The 14447-nt window shown below is 39.3% G+C and overlaps 2 protein-coding genes across 8 annotated transcripts in view; one reads left to right on the top strand and one right to left on the bottom strand.

Annotated features, from left to right (window-relative positions):
* Positions 1–473: 473 nt before the first annotated feature.
* Positions 474–12057, top strand: psip1a (PC4 and SFRS1 interacting protein 1a). 4 transcript variants are annotated; one of them, XM_085162353.1, is made up of 17 exons: positions 474–575; positions 1196–1285; positions 1394–1470; positions 1823–1961; positions 2339–2428; positions 2771–2869; positions 4917–4976; positions 5114–5174; positions 5448–5541; positions 5754–5925; positions 6024–6103; positions 6197–6249; positions 6443–6513; positions 7051–7152; positions 7244–7445; positions 10094–10190; positions 10384–10611. In XM_085162353.1, the coding sequence occupies exons 2-17, from the start codon at positions 1214–1216 to the stop codon at positions 10433–10435; spliced, it is 1521 nt and encodes a 506-aa protein (XP_085018479.1). In that variant the 5' UTR covers positions 474–575; positions 1196–1213; the 3' UTR covers positions 10436–10611. The 4 variants fall into 4 exon arrangements, with proteins under 4 accessions (XP_085018479.1, XP_085018478.1, XP_085018480.1 ...); XM_085162352.1 differs by lacking the exon at positions 474–575 and adding an exon at positions 635–861; XM_085162354.1 differs by lacking the exons at positions 474–575; positions 10384–10611 and adding exons at positions 639–861; positions 11154–12057.
* snapc3 (small nuclear RNA activating complex, polypeptide 3) overlaps positions 11946–14447 on the bottom strand; it is a 16612-nt gene continuing 14110 nt past the window's right edge. For all 4 annotated transcript variants that reach the window (XM_085162357.1, XM_085162359.1, XM_085162358.1 and 1 more), the window contains one exon: positions 11946–14411. In XM_085162357.1, coding sequence (XP_085018483.1) covers positions 14264–14411 — 148 coding nt within the window. In that variant the 3' untranslated portion in view covers positions 11946–14263. The remainder of the gene's footprint in view (positions 14412–14447) is intronic.

Raw genomic sequence — 14447 nt, 5'->3', positions numbered from 1 at the left:
AAGTATTTTACTGTAATAATTACAAACTCAGGACTGCTTTCAGTCAATGTGTTATACCTAGATTTGTCCACTAGATGTCACTAAATGCAAACCAAATTGAGTCGGGACGTCAGCCATCATATTCCAAGTGATTACCACATCAAGCACAGGCTTTTGCGCCTCGTGATGCTGGTTTACAATAAAACGAGAAAATTAAAGGCCTTTTTTTGTCTCTCAGGTAATATTGCTTTAAAAATAATATTAAAATATACCATCCCTGTATGAGCGATAGATGGCATCCGCAGCATCAGGACCAGCTGCCGACCTCCCACTCTGACTCTCACGACCCAGGAACATGTACTGAGCGATCTGTTGGATTAGAATTAACGCTGAATGTAAATGTTTAGAATTGTTGTATCTTTCCTTACTCCGACCCTTATAAGTTTCCATAGTTACAACTTTGAGCGTCAACGCTTATCGGTTTAAGCTTTTATATAAAAGCGCATGCGCAGACGTTAACGCCCACTAAAGCCGCATCCATCCCAACTGGGTACTAGCGTTATTACCCCTCAAATACATGCCGCACAAGACTCCAGGTCTCACAAGCATTTGGCATTTATTTAATTATCGTAATGGGTTGAGCTCGATTTGATACACAGAGAAAAACCTAGGTAGTGGCTTTTAATTAAAATCGACTCCCCCCGATCTGCACTGTATTGGTACAGTCTATTGACGTCCTGCGCGGGAGCGGAAAACGTGCATCCGAGTGTGCGGAAAAGGAAAGGAGCAGTTTGTTTTCTTATTAACAATTCTGATATACTATCGATTTTTCGAACCGCAGCAAATAGCCTGCTTCCCCGCGGAAGTCTCTAAACGCTAGAGGTCAGTGGAAGAAGCTGTTTTGTTAGCAGTGAATGGCTAAACGCTAGCTAGCGTGTGTGTTTGTTGACGAAGCGTTTCGCTTTGCTTGCATCGCTCACGCGTGTTAATACGCATGGCTTTCACTTGTTTTTAGCCAGCGATGAGATTAGCATGAACACATTAAACAAATCCATATAATATATGGCTGTTTTATCACAGCAAACGTGACTGTCATATTTGAATGAACTCCGGACTCCAGAGGATGTTGGTTGTGGTTAGGGGAGGGGCATTGAATGAGGGTTTCACCGTGTGGTACATTATATTGATGCAAGTTTAAATTTACTGATTTTTCCAGCTTGGTGATACGTCCAACATGACTCGAGATTGGAAACCTGGCGATCTGATTTTTGCCAAGATGAAGGGTTATCCACACTGGCCTGCAAGAGTAAGTACGATGCTTATATTGTGGACAGACATACAAGCACCCAAGCAAATAAGCCACTACCATTTACAGCTGTAAGCAAACATCTGCTTTTTCTTATGTCTTTGCCAGATCGATGAAGTACCCGATGGTGCAGTGAAGCCATCCAACGTCAAGTTTCCAATTTTCTTCTTTGGCACCCATGAAACGTTAGTAACAGGCAGCTTGACACCTCCTTCAGTTTGATGTACTTACGGTGTTCTGCATGTTTCATTTGGTCTGAGTGATCTGAAGAGATTCGACTGGGTAAACTTGTTGAAGATCTTTACAGAGGTGTCACATGACGCAGACTTAAAACTGTAGAAGGATACATGTGACCTTTTCATTGTATTTATGAGTCATTGGAATGACCGGGAAGTGACTTCAGTGGTTATGAAAGTACATTTTGTTATTGTTTTAAAAATTTTAGAGCCCTGTCAGTCCTAGCAGTGCATGTACTCACCGGACTTTATACTACACAGCAAAAAAAAGTATTAAATATACAAACATATTTTTCTGCAGTGCATTTCTTGGCCCCAAAGACATTTTTCCATACCTCCCTAACAAAGAGAAGTATGCCAAGCCTAACAAGAGAAAAGGATTCAATGAAGGATTGTGGGAGATTGAGAACAACCCAAAAGTAGAGCTTACTGCACCCAAGGTATATCCTCCTCTTTTCTTTTCTTTTTTGTCTTCTCCAAAACCTGTCCCAGTATTTGTCCTGCAGACATCAGGGCATTGGGATTGAATATACATCATAAAACGTGTTGCCCGGCTTTTTGTTTTGCTGACAAACATAAGTGGGCACCAGTTTGCATTCAGAGCATTTAGCCTTTAGCTACCTAAAAACTCAAGTATGGTTTGTTTACAGGAATAGTTTGGGTCATATTTGTTTAACTTCAAAGAAATTACCTGTTTCCTGCTGCCCTGTTCGGATCATCTGACATTACTGAATGTGCACAGCTACTTCTGAGCCCTGTTCTTGTGTTTTTTTGCCCAGTTTAATTTAACCAAATTCCTTTTTGTTTGTATTTGAAGCCAGTTCCCCCTCAGTCTTTTGGTGAGAAGGATTCAGACAGCAGTCCAGAAGGAGAAGAGGATGCAGATGACAAGGTGATCAAAGCCAAAGTAAGTTTTTCTCTTCAGATCCCCTTCTGCCGACTGTATTTCACTTCACTGCACTCACCTTCTGCTCGTTTGTCCATGTGTCACCAGCTTCTATCCTTTTGTTTATTTATTTGGTTTTTTGCTAGCCCTCAAGTCTTCCTCTTGCCTTCTTTATGATGAAAACCATATGACTGCAGCCAAAGCTTCACAGATTATTTGCTATTCTTTTATAACTGCTTCAGAGGCTTTTATGCCAACAGTTGTGTGTGTGTGCAGCAGAAGAATACTCGCTAACTTTTCTCCCTTTCAAGACTCGTTCACCCCACCACGCTGCGTCCTATGCTGTGTCTTGGGTGCATTCAGGTTCCAGGAAGTGAGGCTGAGCAGGAGAATGAGAATGAGGAGGAGGAGGAGGAGGAGGAAGGGTCTCTGATCTCTGAGCAGGGTCATCAGGACCAGGATGTACGTACTTTGCATGTTGTAACGCCCTAAAGCGGTGCAGGTTATTCTGTTCTCCTTGGGAAAAGCATGTGACACCTGGTGCTTTTATTTAATTGGTCGAGTTTTTGGTTTGTTTGTTTTCCTGTTTGACTCAAAATTCTTGTCGTTGGCCACAAAACGTCCCCGGTGCTGGACGATTCGATCGGAGAGCCTGGTGTGGGTTTTGCTGTTTTTAATGCTTTTGAGGTGATCGCTGATTTAGAAACTGATAGGTTTCTAAGAAAGCAGTCTGTTTGTTTTCACTAGATGAAATAATAATAATAAGCTCAGGTAAGGTCAAAGCTACCAGTGGAAATGGCTGTAGATCTAATCTGTCTTCATTCAAGACCCAGTTAGAGACCCGGCTATAAAGAAAACACAAAAAGTGTAATTTCTTCTTCTCTTTCCACCTCTTTGGGATTAATCTGACGTCCTGCTGCAGCGCTTTGCATTTCCTGCTTTTTCCTATCCATATAATGCACAAGTACTGTTTTCAATCAGTTAATAGTATTTTATTTTGCATGGCTTTCTGTGTACCTTGGAGAAAGGTAAGTCGGGACTCATAATTCAATTAAATTAAAATACATTATTTTACTATGACTAGGGATGGGTACCGGTATCCGGTGCCATCATGGCACCGGTTCTGACATAAACGGTAGTAACCAGACCGAAAAGCAGCGCGCATTTCGGTGCTTTATTTCGGTGCTTTTTTTTCCTGAGCTGTGGTACACTTTCTTCTTCCTTACATTTCTATTGGCGGTTGGCAAACAACTGAAAGGTGCATTACCGCCACCAACTGGTATGGAATGATACACTTTAGATTCTAGCCAATCATTTTACGTTTCGAGGATAGTAGGCGGGTCCAGGTACGTACGTTCTTTTAGAGCAGAGCTACAGATTAAAAATGCCCAAGGCAAAGCGGTCAAAAGTCTGGCTGCACTTTACAGCAAAAGATGCAAACTCAGCAGCCTGCAACAAGTGCTTTAAGCTGATACTGTCAAAGGAGGTCACACTTTAAATCCGATGAACCTAGCCCTGCCAGTGTAGCAGAAATGATGACGGCAGCAGCAGCCGTTCTTCTCTGCGTGAGTAGCTTAATGTTGTTCGTGTGTAATTTACGTTGAGTAAGCTAACCGCGTTATTAAATTAATGCATGTAACGTGAACTAGCAAACACCATCATAGCTACATGCGGCTGTCTTCTTGTTTGATGTCAGATACCCCCTTCACCCTGGCCAAAAAGGCTAAAATGACCGAAGAAAAAGTGGAAAACAGCTAAACATGAGAGGTTTTTGGACAAAGTTTGTGTTTTTTCCATTGTTTAAGCACTGCTTCCAGCCCAGAGTGATACCATATATGCCCTATACCTGCAGAAAAGACTAACATTGTTATCTTTTTACAAAAAAACAGCTGAACATGAGAGGTTTTTGGACCAATTTTGTGTTTTCCATTCTTTAAGCACCGGTTTGGGCACCGTTTAAGCACCGGCACCGTTTCAAAAGTACCGGTTTGGCACCGGTATCGGATAAAACCTAAACGATACCCATCCCTAACTATGACATTCTTCCTGCTGTGACTGCAGTAATTTAATGACTCACATGTTGTGTCTTATTTCTTTAATAAATACTGATTCATACTGAAGCTTTAATACCCCAAAATCTTTGTACTCATACTTATAAAGTCTGTTTGTGTGTATGTGTGTATATAGCTGCAAACAAACTAACTAACAGGCCAAAAAAACCCAAACTTGTAGTGAATAAAGGATTGATATATTTAATGATTCACAGAGTGTAGTATTTCAGGTATACACTAGATGGTGCCACTGACACCCCCTCCCCCACTACCATCAGCACCACCACCAAAGTCAAAGACAGATTGATGCTTTTTTTTTTTTTTTAAATCGGGGAGGACATTTACCTGCTCATTCTCTTACTGCTACAGCTTTCCTTCTTATATTAATGAGATAACAAAGAAAGCTAAAATTTGATGTGCGTTCTGATTAAAATAACTGGATGTGTCAATAATTTTAGGACTCTGCTCAGAAAGAATCACCAGATGTACTTAAACCCAAGCGAGGAAGAAAGAAAAAGGTTGGCACTGGCTATTAATTTGTTTAGTTTAAAAGAAGTGTAATAATAATAGATTATAGTTTTGGCGGGTTTTTTTGTTTATTAATTGGTCTTTAGTACTTTGTTTTTAAATTCTTTTATTTCTTCCTAAATTTCAGAGCAATGCTGACCAGGAGAATGACAAAGATGATGTACCAGCAAGTCCTGTTAGTCCCACCGGTAGGCTGTTTGTTTTGTGGTGCTGGTATGATAATCATGTAGGAGCAATGAGAAGTTAATAAATCAGAAGCTCATATTCATGACAATACATCTAATACACAGGAACGAGGTGGGAATATACCCATTACAGCTTGTAGCCTGTATGATATATACATTAAACTTACTGGCAACTGTTAACAATGCATTATTATAGGACTGGACAGCTGTCCTTCATAACTTCTGCATATGATCAAAATGAATCGTGTGTCTGCGTGTCTCCATTCATGTGATTAGGTGGAGAAGGCCCTAAACGAAGAGGCAGGAAGCCCAAGAGTGAGAAGTTGCTTTTGCTTCAGCAGCAGGAACAGCAAGGCTCTGGCAGTGAAATGTAACTACATGATTATCAACAGACCCCGTACAAAATTCATGCAGACACAGAAGCTCCATGCTTTCTTTGCACAGTTTCTGCAGTGGCTCTTTGATGCTCTTCAGCCTGCATAAAGGCCAGATCCTGAAACCCCGATTTCACTGGAATGTTAAAAGCTAAATCAGCCCAGCAGTATAAAAACAGATGCATTTTTCTCTTTCTTTTTTATTTAGGGAGATTGGAGAGTCAGACAAAAAGCGAAAGAGGACAACAGAGGACAAGACCCAAAGTGGAGAGGAAGAGAAGAGGAGGAAGAAGGAAGGAAAGGACACAGAAGTAAAGGAGCCCGAAGCTAAGAAGAAGAAGTCCAAGGATGATAGTTCCTCTGGCTCTGACGATGAAGAGGCAAGTATCTATGTAATTCGTCTCTCCCATTGCCATCATTGTTTCTGAAAGAGGCGTCATAAAAAACATGCTTTTACCTTAATCTCTCTTAATCTCAGAAAAATAAAGGCAGAAAGAAACAGCAAAATGCAGATGTGGACAAAGATGTGCGGCGGCGGAAAGCTGATGAATTGAGAGAGTACGTTTATACACAGCAAATGATAAAATGTAATCATGTGTGTCTTAATCCTGGATAGAGTTATGACATGTTGTATTTATTGCTATCTCGTAGACCAGGTAGAGATGAAGAGAAGAAAAATGAAGAGACAGGAACCAAGAAAAAAGGTAATTTTGCTGGTCAAAACAAAAAACCTATATATTCATATTTTTGTGGCAAGCTAAAAGTCAATTGTAGGTGCAAAAAGATTTTAGTGACCAATCAAAATATCTATTTTTTTTATTTATATTTCAGTAAAGTTTTTTAAAAGTAGTTATTTAAGAATAATCATGTTTTCTTCCCTTTTCTTTCTTCACTTAGAAATGTCAACTGATTTGAAACTGCAGAGACTGCACAGTGAAATCAAAATTTCACTGAAAATTGACAACCCTGTAAGTTCACATCACTCAAATCTTACATGTTACTCAGTCCACATTTCTCTTCTGGCAACTTTATGAATCAGTGTTCAGTGCACTGTGCTGATGAAGACAAAAGGTGTTAAACCCGTCAATGCTTCATCTAAAGTATCCATCAAAGACTAAAATAGTATTTACCCATAGACGCATACTTTTCTCATTGTGGTTTTATTGCACTGTTTAAATTATGCCAGAATGCTTGGACTCTTATGTGGGTATCTTAAGGTTAAGAATAAGCCTGCTACTCCATCCTTGTTAATGCGCTCCTTGCATTATTCAGTCCGTCGGGGCTCAGATCTGCACATGAGCTTTTACTTTAGTTCACTCAGTTTTAACTGGGCTGTGGGAAAACATAACTGGCATTTTTCCTCTTATTTTTACCCCTCAACCATATAATGCTGATGCGGTATTGGCATCACCTCAAATTGATACCATAGGTGTATCTTCTAAAAATCTGTATTTTGGACTTTTTTTTCCATGCCATCTGTATTATTCCCTGTCTCTTGTCACTAGGATGTGAAGAAGTGTCTGGATGCATTAGATGAGATTGGTGCCCTTCAGGTCACAACCCAGCATCTGCAGAAACACAGCGAACTCATCGCCACGCTCAAAAAGGTAACAACGTGAAGGAGTCTTATTTTGGATGCATTCTGCATCAGCATTATTTCATGAGTGGTAATGCCTTCCTTATTTGTTCATGTCCTAGATTCGCAGATTCAAAGCAAGCCAGGATATCATGGACAAGGCCACCATGTTGTACAATAAGTTTAAGAGCATGTTTCTGGTTGGAGAGGGTGACTGTGTGCTCAGCCAGGTGCTGAACAAATCTTTAGCTGAGCAACGGCAGCACGAAGAAGCAAAGAAAGGAGCGCTGAAGAGGGTTGAACAAGCCAAAGAAAATAATTCGGGTACAGATCATCACATTCTTTCTTTCTTTCTTTCTAGCCTACCTTTACAGTAGCTGTTTAGCATGCATGGGCCTATATATTTTTGGACACTTGCAAAATGTATTTTGCAAAAATGTTGCATCAAAGCAGAGACAATCTTATTATGTTGTGATTGCAGCCATTCCTGGACTTGGTGAATGGTACCATGGTTGTGTGTGTTTCATTTTTGTATTTTAGCCTTGTTGTGCTGAGTGGGAGATAAGCACAGCTTTTTAAGATAGACCACAAACATTATCAATACATGATCTAACATTCCACTAACTCTGTCATTCTTCCCTTGGAGCATATTTCTCTTACTTTTGTGCTCTGTTTAAGAACTACCATTTTATCTAAGAGCTTTCATAAGGGGTATGTGTTTTGAGAATAACTTTGGTCTTTATCAGATTATAATCTTAATCTTGAGGGATTCTGTTAAAATATAATTCTAAGAACCTTGACACCAGCAGCTCCTTGTACTTGGAAGCTTTATATATGGTCCTTGGAGCTTGTGTATTTTTCCTGTATTATGCCACTGACATTGTATTAGAAAATCTGCCTGAGGTGTCAGATATTTAGGGTTCTGTCTTTGTAGTTCAGGGGAGCCAATCAAAGGTTTATGAGTGAGTCAAAGAGTCAACGACTCACTGTGGTTTAACAGCTCCTCACCACATTAACTGTCAATGCAGACATTGGTATTAAAGCTGGTATAACTGCAGCATGTGAGCTCAGTGAGAGAGGTTTTCCACTTGACTGGTGCCAATAAAAGTTTACCTTAATTGGAGGTCTTATCCATGCACGCCTCGACTTGGTTTTTCGGGGTGTTTTTCAGTAGGTGATAGTACCTGCTACCAGGCACTTTTTTAGTACCTACTCAGCCAGGGTTCTCAGTGATCTGAAAATGTGATGTCAACAGACTGCACACCACTGATTGGCTAGTCAACTCAATAAATTACTCAATAAATCACAAGAGTTTCTTCCACATGAACATCAAAACGAGGGGAAATGGTGTCATAAAAAAACACCACTGTGGTCCTCAAGTCTGACAAAAAGCCATAAACTGAGCAGCCGGTATACCATCGCCTTGACGTCCCGCTTTGTTTTGGCGTTCGTGTCGCTTGCAAATGACATCACGGGACTGTCAGCTGCTATAACAACCCCACGGAGCCAAATAGGTACTAGTGGAAAAGGGCTATTGGTGTTGAATTCAGCCCGATATGATGGCTGCTCTCCATCCAGTGATTTGCAGGATTGTAATGATTCTTTAGGACTGATGATGCAGGTCTGTGTCCCTGCTGTGGAGCACTACACACAGCTCCTGGATGGAACATTTCACAATAAATCAAGAACATCACTGATTCCTAAACAGATGTGCAGTGCATACGATGATAAAGTTACAGAGTGATATGAAGATATTTTGACCTGTTTTCATTTACCAAAATATGCCAGACTGGCAAACAGGCACGGATGCTAAAAAGCATGTTTCTACAGAAAGTAATGCACATTTATTATGGGTTGATACAGATGGTATGTAAAAGGTATGCATAACCTCTAGGTCTAAAAAGTGAAGTCTCTGTGCAGGTGCCTTAAACCTGCATTTGCTGCTCACCAGGAGCCGACTGCTCTGGCTTCAAGGAAAACAACCCTCGCCTCCCATTCTCAATGACTAATGACTGCCCTGATGAGATGATTTTAGTCCCTGGTTTGGAATCTTTTTTATTACAATGTGACAGTCATTTAGGAAATTATGGTCCCCCACTGGACTTTAGAACAAGGATGAAACAAGATTGCTAGTTGGAGAGTGTGCTGTGTCCCTCAGATACTTGTGACATATGCTTTTAAAACACTAAGATGGCAAAGGCTAAAATGCTCAGATCAGGGTTTCCCAAGAGAATGTCACTAACCAGTAGGTGTAGTCATGGTAGCTGCATCCATCCTTTATATATATATATGTTGTCTGATGGATTTTATTCTTATAATGGTGAGTAGGAGAAAGTTTTTATCAAATAGTGTGGAAATGGCAGAAATAACAGAAAATGTCAGTTTTCTGTCAGTTAAGGTAACACAGATCTCTTTCCATTACGTTAAGCAGAAGGTTTGCGCTTACTATGTATTCAGCCTTTAAGGGCGTGACTGAGCCTCGGGCACAAGCTAGTGATGATGGTAACTGGTATATGGAAATAAGATAACTATAAGCTATTTTGATGACTGCAAGGGAAAACAGTAACAGAAATGGGATAAAGTTGCATCTAGGACTTTCTGCTCATTATTTTAAATTCATTATGAACTTCTAACACACTTATAAATACCAGTAAACAGAAACAGTGATCCTCTGATATCAGCTTCTTCTCCCCTTCCCAGGGGGACGTCACAGGATCAGTGTGGTTTGCATCCTTTCCAGAAAAACTAACCTTAATTACCTTATCCTTGCTTGAAAATACAGTACTACTATCAAAATGTGTGCTTTTTATGAAAGGTCTTTTTTTAAAGTGCATAGCATGTCAAATGGATAGAAAATCGTATTTATTTTTGTAAGATCCGGACCGGTCATGTGCCATCACATGCTCCTGTCATGGCTCAGGTTGTGTAGCGATGACTCTGTTTGACTCAGCCTGTGCGTCTCTGCCGAACAGACAAAGTGACAAATGGTGATGTCGGCCCCGACGAGAAGAAGCAGGAGATGGAGAGAGAGAGGCTTCCCGAAGATGCTTCAGCAGGAGAGAATCAAAGGTAGCTTTGAGAACACAAGCTTGATTGTGAGCCTCCTGCATGCTTGATGGCCTAAACGGAAACTCAGTGTAAATCAGTTGAACCCATTAGTGCTGGTTATATAACTCCAATTCATAATGTATGCATAGTTTTCAGGGCAGTGCCACACATGTGGGTTGTTAACTTTTTCCCCTCTTGGTCTATTATACAAAAGGTCATCCTGGAAGGTGCTGTGTGATACCTGCCCACTCCCACCTCGGCTTTGAGGTTCATACAAGTCACAAAATCAATGAAGGAAATAAAGCCTTTAGAGCTTATTTTGTTATGTGCTGATTTGATCAAGTTTTCTTACTTCCATTAACAGAATCAAGGCCCTTGCCTCCTGCTCATGACTTAAAGTAGGCATTTGAAAATGCATTCAAATATATGGTTTCATTTTTTTTATAAAAGAAGTCTTTGTTGGGGAATATTTAAGATATTTGATGTTAAAGGGGATGAGAACTTCTGTTCCTATGTTTCTGTTTTTTTAAATAAAGAGCATTGAACATTGAAATTCAGTTTCTCAAATACACTGTAGCTCTTGATCATCACAGTCTAACACAGTCAGTTAAACTGCAGGGATTTCAGTCTGTCCAGTTAGGAAGGATCAAGCACTGTGAATGCATTTCATCTGCTTTGGTGCAAATTAAATTCAGGTGCACTGGAGAAACAACAACAAAGAGCATGCTCAGGCACGTGTATGCTTGTGATTAACATTTTTGGTATGATTTTGAATCTAGCCTTCACAAGGGTTGATGATTTTAGTTTCCATTGATTGTGCACAAGTGCTACATGTGCCATACATGTTAGAAGGATAACGTTTGGTCTTCCAAGGATTTTTACTAAAAATAAATGAGTAAATATAAAATATCAAGACTTTATCCTCATTATTTTTTAATGAACTGTTTTAACCTTTATCCCTTTATTATTTATTTTGGACTGTAGTGCCCCAAAAGCTCAGGAGGAGTCCACTTGAGTGTCTTGCAGGCCTGAAGAAAGGAGATTTGCTGCTGTAAAACTGGGCTGATCACATGAGATCTCACGCCCAGTTTGTGACTGATGACATCCACTGGTTTCCAGTTTAATTGATTTATTTTTTTTGTTGTTTTTTCTGCATTGCTGCTGCTGAAAGCTTTCATCAGCCCAACCCCAGGATCGCGACTGATTGCATATATTTTAATTTCATGCTGTCTGTAATCTTTAACTTCTAGACACCTTATGCTTAGATGCATCTGTTTGAGTAGCGACACGACTTGTAAATCTGCAACCTTGAGTTTGTCAAACTTTAACGAGGATGGGAGAGAGTTAGTGCAGGAACCATGGGGGGGGGGGATTGTTGGAGCATTTACGGATTCGACAGATGGATCTTAGCCTCAATTATGGGAAGTACAGACAATTATCTGTAGGTAGAAGCACCTTGAAAATGTCTAATAGCAGTAGATGTGTTAAGTCTGTAAAGCGTGTTTCATACATGTCCACTTCAGATGCACGAAAACATAACTGTGGAGATTGCCAAAGTTTCTAGCCAAGAAAATGCTTTAATTTCTAGTCAGCGCCTGTTTTAGGTTTTTCTTTGTTTTTTTACATAGATGTAAATAAGAGTATTTTTGTGCCTGTCTGATGACCTGTTTCAGCATCCAATAACAAAGTGGTAGCTGTAGTACAACTTTAGTTTTTAAAGCCGATAGCACAGATATTGTGTGATAATATTAAACAAAGATTAGTCCACTTTCTGTCATCTAGATTTTTCTTAGGTTTTTTTTTTTTTTTGCCTGTTTAACCATAGCGGTTATTGTTGTTCTGTTGCTGCCATTAAAAAAAGAAAAATCAAATAAACATGTTGAACTTGGATTGTGCCCTTTTTTTCTGGGTAAACCAATGGATGTGTTAGCTGATTGTGTTTGTGTTTGTAAGAGTCACTCAAAGCCAAAAGGCTTCATCAAAAGCTTAAAAGTACTGTGCAAAAATTGATTGATTGATTGAACATTGATTCTGTTCATCTGGGCTTTAATCAATGGTCATGAGAATTTGTATATTAAGGATCAAGGAACTGACCTCCCATCCCATTGTTGACTTATTTGAGCAGTGTGTTTGGGATCATTGTCATACTGAAAGACTTACCTCCGTACATGATACATACATGACACAATTTGAACCAAAACTTTAACCACTCCATAAATCCTGTTGACACTGAATTTCAGTCCAGTTATTGTGCAGTTTAGCATACCTCTACCTTTTTCTCTTAAGGATGCCTTCTTGACAGCTGCTTTTCCACTGAGGCCATTTCTGATGGTTTCAGTGAACAATAGATTAGCCTTAATCCAGATGCATCACTCGGGTTCTGTATCAGGTATGTGGTGGAGTTTTTGTCTGTTTTCTAAGGACTTACGACAGGGTTCATACACCTTTTTCAGCACCTTTTTTAGCATCAAATGTTTGAGCACTTTCAATGTCCATTTTCAAGCTTTTCCAGCACATTAGCAAAAAAAAGAATGCATGTTTCACTTTGCATCACCTCAGTAACGCCATGTGAAAATTAAAACAAATCATCCTAGGTTGATTTAAATACCTTTGTTCCTCTTTTTTGCTAAAACATAGAAAAATGCAGCACACAAAAATAATGCAAAAGGAGGTTACCTTATTTGCATATAGTGTATAAACTCAAAAAAAAAAAATTTCACTTAAAAATTTAAAAATTAAGATGTGGAAATGTGAACAAATTAACTTGTTAGAGATGTCATATTCAGTGAAATTCAAGACTTTAAGAATGCACAAGCATCTACCTAAAATCTATTTAATCAATCTATCATCTATGATATTATTATATACAATTATGATGTATTGTTCCTCTCCCTTAAATAAACAGGCAGCCTTAAAGTATGAAATACTCATATACATAAATGTGTCTATTGTCTCAGTGGCTGATAGTGCCCCACAGGCCCCAGTGTGAGCTTTTAGCCATTTATAATGTTTAAGTTGTTTAATGTGTAGGTGCCCATGATAAACAGATTTTGAATGAAAGCCGGGGAACTTTGGTAGCACAAAAAAGTGTCTATTCTTTGTGCCCATATGGATCAGTCCCTCATATTACCATTATTCCCCCTAAGGTGTTGCCAAACACACCAAAGTTAATACTTGAAAAGCTGCAGCAAAACACAAAAATATGAACAGTATTCTAATTACTTGGTGACAACTTTGCTTTTAGCTTTTAATTGGCTAGTTATGTAGTTCACAGCATATTCCATAAATTACCATGCCATAACTAACTTCTATAGTAGCGCTGCCGTATTGCATCACACTCAGTGCATTTCAATAATAGTTTGCAAGCTAGCAAAAAAATAATAACTTTAAAAATTAGCATGTGTAACGTACACATACTCAAAAATGATTTACTAGGACTTACGCAAAGCCCCCCCATTGTGAAAAGGCGCAAATCCTTCATGCAGACTACTCAGGTGGGGGGGGGGGGGGGGGTCTAGTCTGTACAAAGACTAGCCCAGAGAACACTGAATCACTTTCAGAAAGCCTGGACAAAGCTTTGCTCAAGACCACTTGAAAAATAAAAAAAAGTGGAAACAAAATACAAAATAGAAATGAGAAAGAAAAGAGGGGCGGCTCAAGACTTTTGCACAGTACAGTATAAAGGTGACAAATAAGACAGCCTTTTAAAATTGTCATCTCACTAAGGTCGAGTTTCTGTTCTGTGTCACCCTCATTGATTTGAAATACATCAAAATGAGTTAAACAAGCTGTATCAATGTCCACCAATCAAACATAATAACTCGGTTACTTTTAATGAATTCAATCAAAATCAATCAAAAAGCTGTTTTGTGCATTTAAAAATCAATAACTTTACACAAAAAAAAGTATGCTAAACATTAAACTGACCATGCTGCTGTCAACTGAACTGTTTATCAGTAAATGTTACTGTTTAGCTCAAAGAGGAAACTCAAAACCTAAAAAAACAGTTTTGATGACGTTGCAAGTATCAGAACATTTCTTTCTGAAATATAAACCATGTAACTGTATTATACAGCAATAGGTCATGAGAACCATTAATTAAAGGCACCCCGGTCCACATAGGGATAGGCCAAGAATTCTCCCACTTTATTGCCTTGAGCGTCGTAGTGCATCACACGAAAGCATTTGTCACAGAAGAGACATGGGTCACTCGGAGCAAACTGGTCGTTGGTGGTATACCATCTAGAAAGACGAGATACGTGATCAGCCTTTAAAAAA

This window comes from Neolamprologus multifasciatus, chromosome 6 (genome assembly GCF_963576455.1).
Source record: "Neolamprologus multifasciatus chromosome 6, fNeoMul1.2, whole genome shotgun sequence".
Lineage (NCBI taxonomy): Eukaryota > Metazoa > Chordata > Actinopteri > Cichliformes > Cichlidae > Neolamprologus > Neolamprologus multifasciatus.
The sequence above is the reverse complement of the archived record's forward strand: the minus strand, read 5'-3'. Positions and strand labels throughout refer to the sequence as shown.

Excerpts from the sequence above, each read along its gene's own strand:
- psip1a (XM_085162353.1), top strand. The coding sequence starts at position 1,214 with ATGACTCGAGATTGGAAACCTGGCGATCTGATTTTTGCCAAGATGAAG. Across the intron at positions 4,977-5,113 it reads AGCGAGGAAGAAAGAAAAAG|AGCAATGCTGACCAGGAGAA; the intron begins GTTGGCACTGGC and ends CCTAAATTTCAG. Across the intron at positions 7,153-7,243 it reads TCATCGCCACGCTCAAAAAG|ATTCGCAGATTCAAAGCAAG; the intron begins GTAACAACGTGA and ends TTCATGTCCTAG.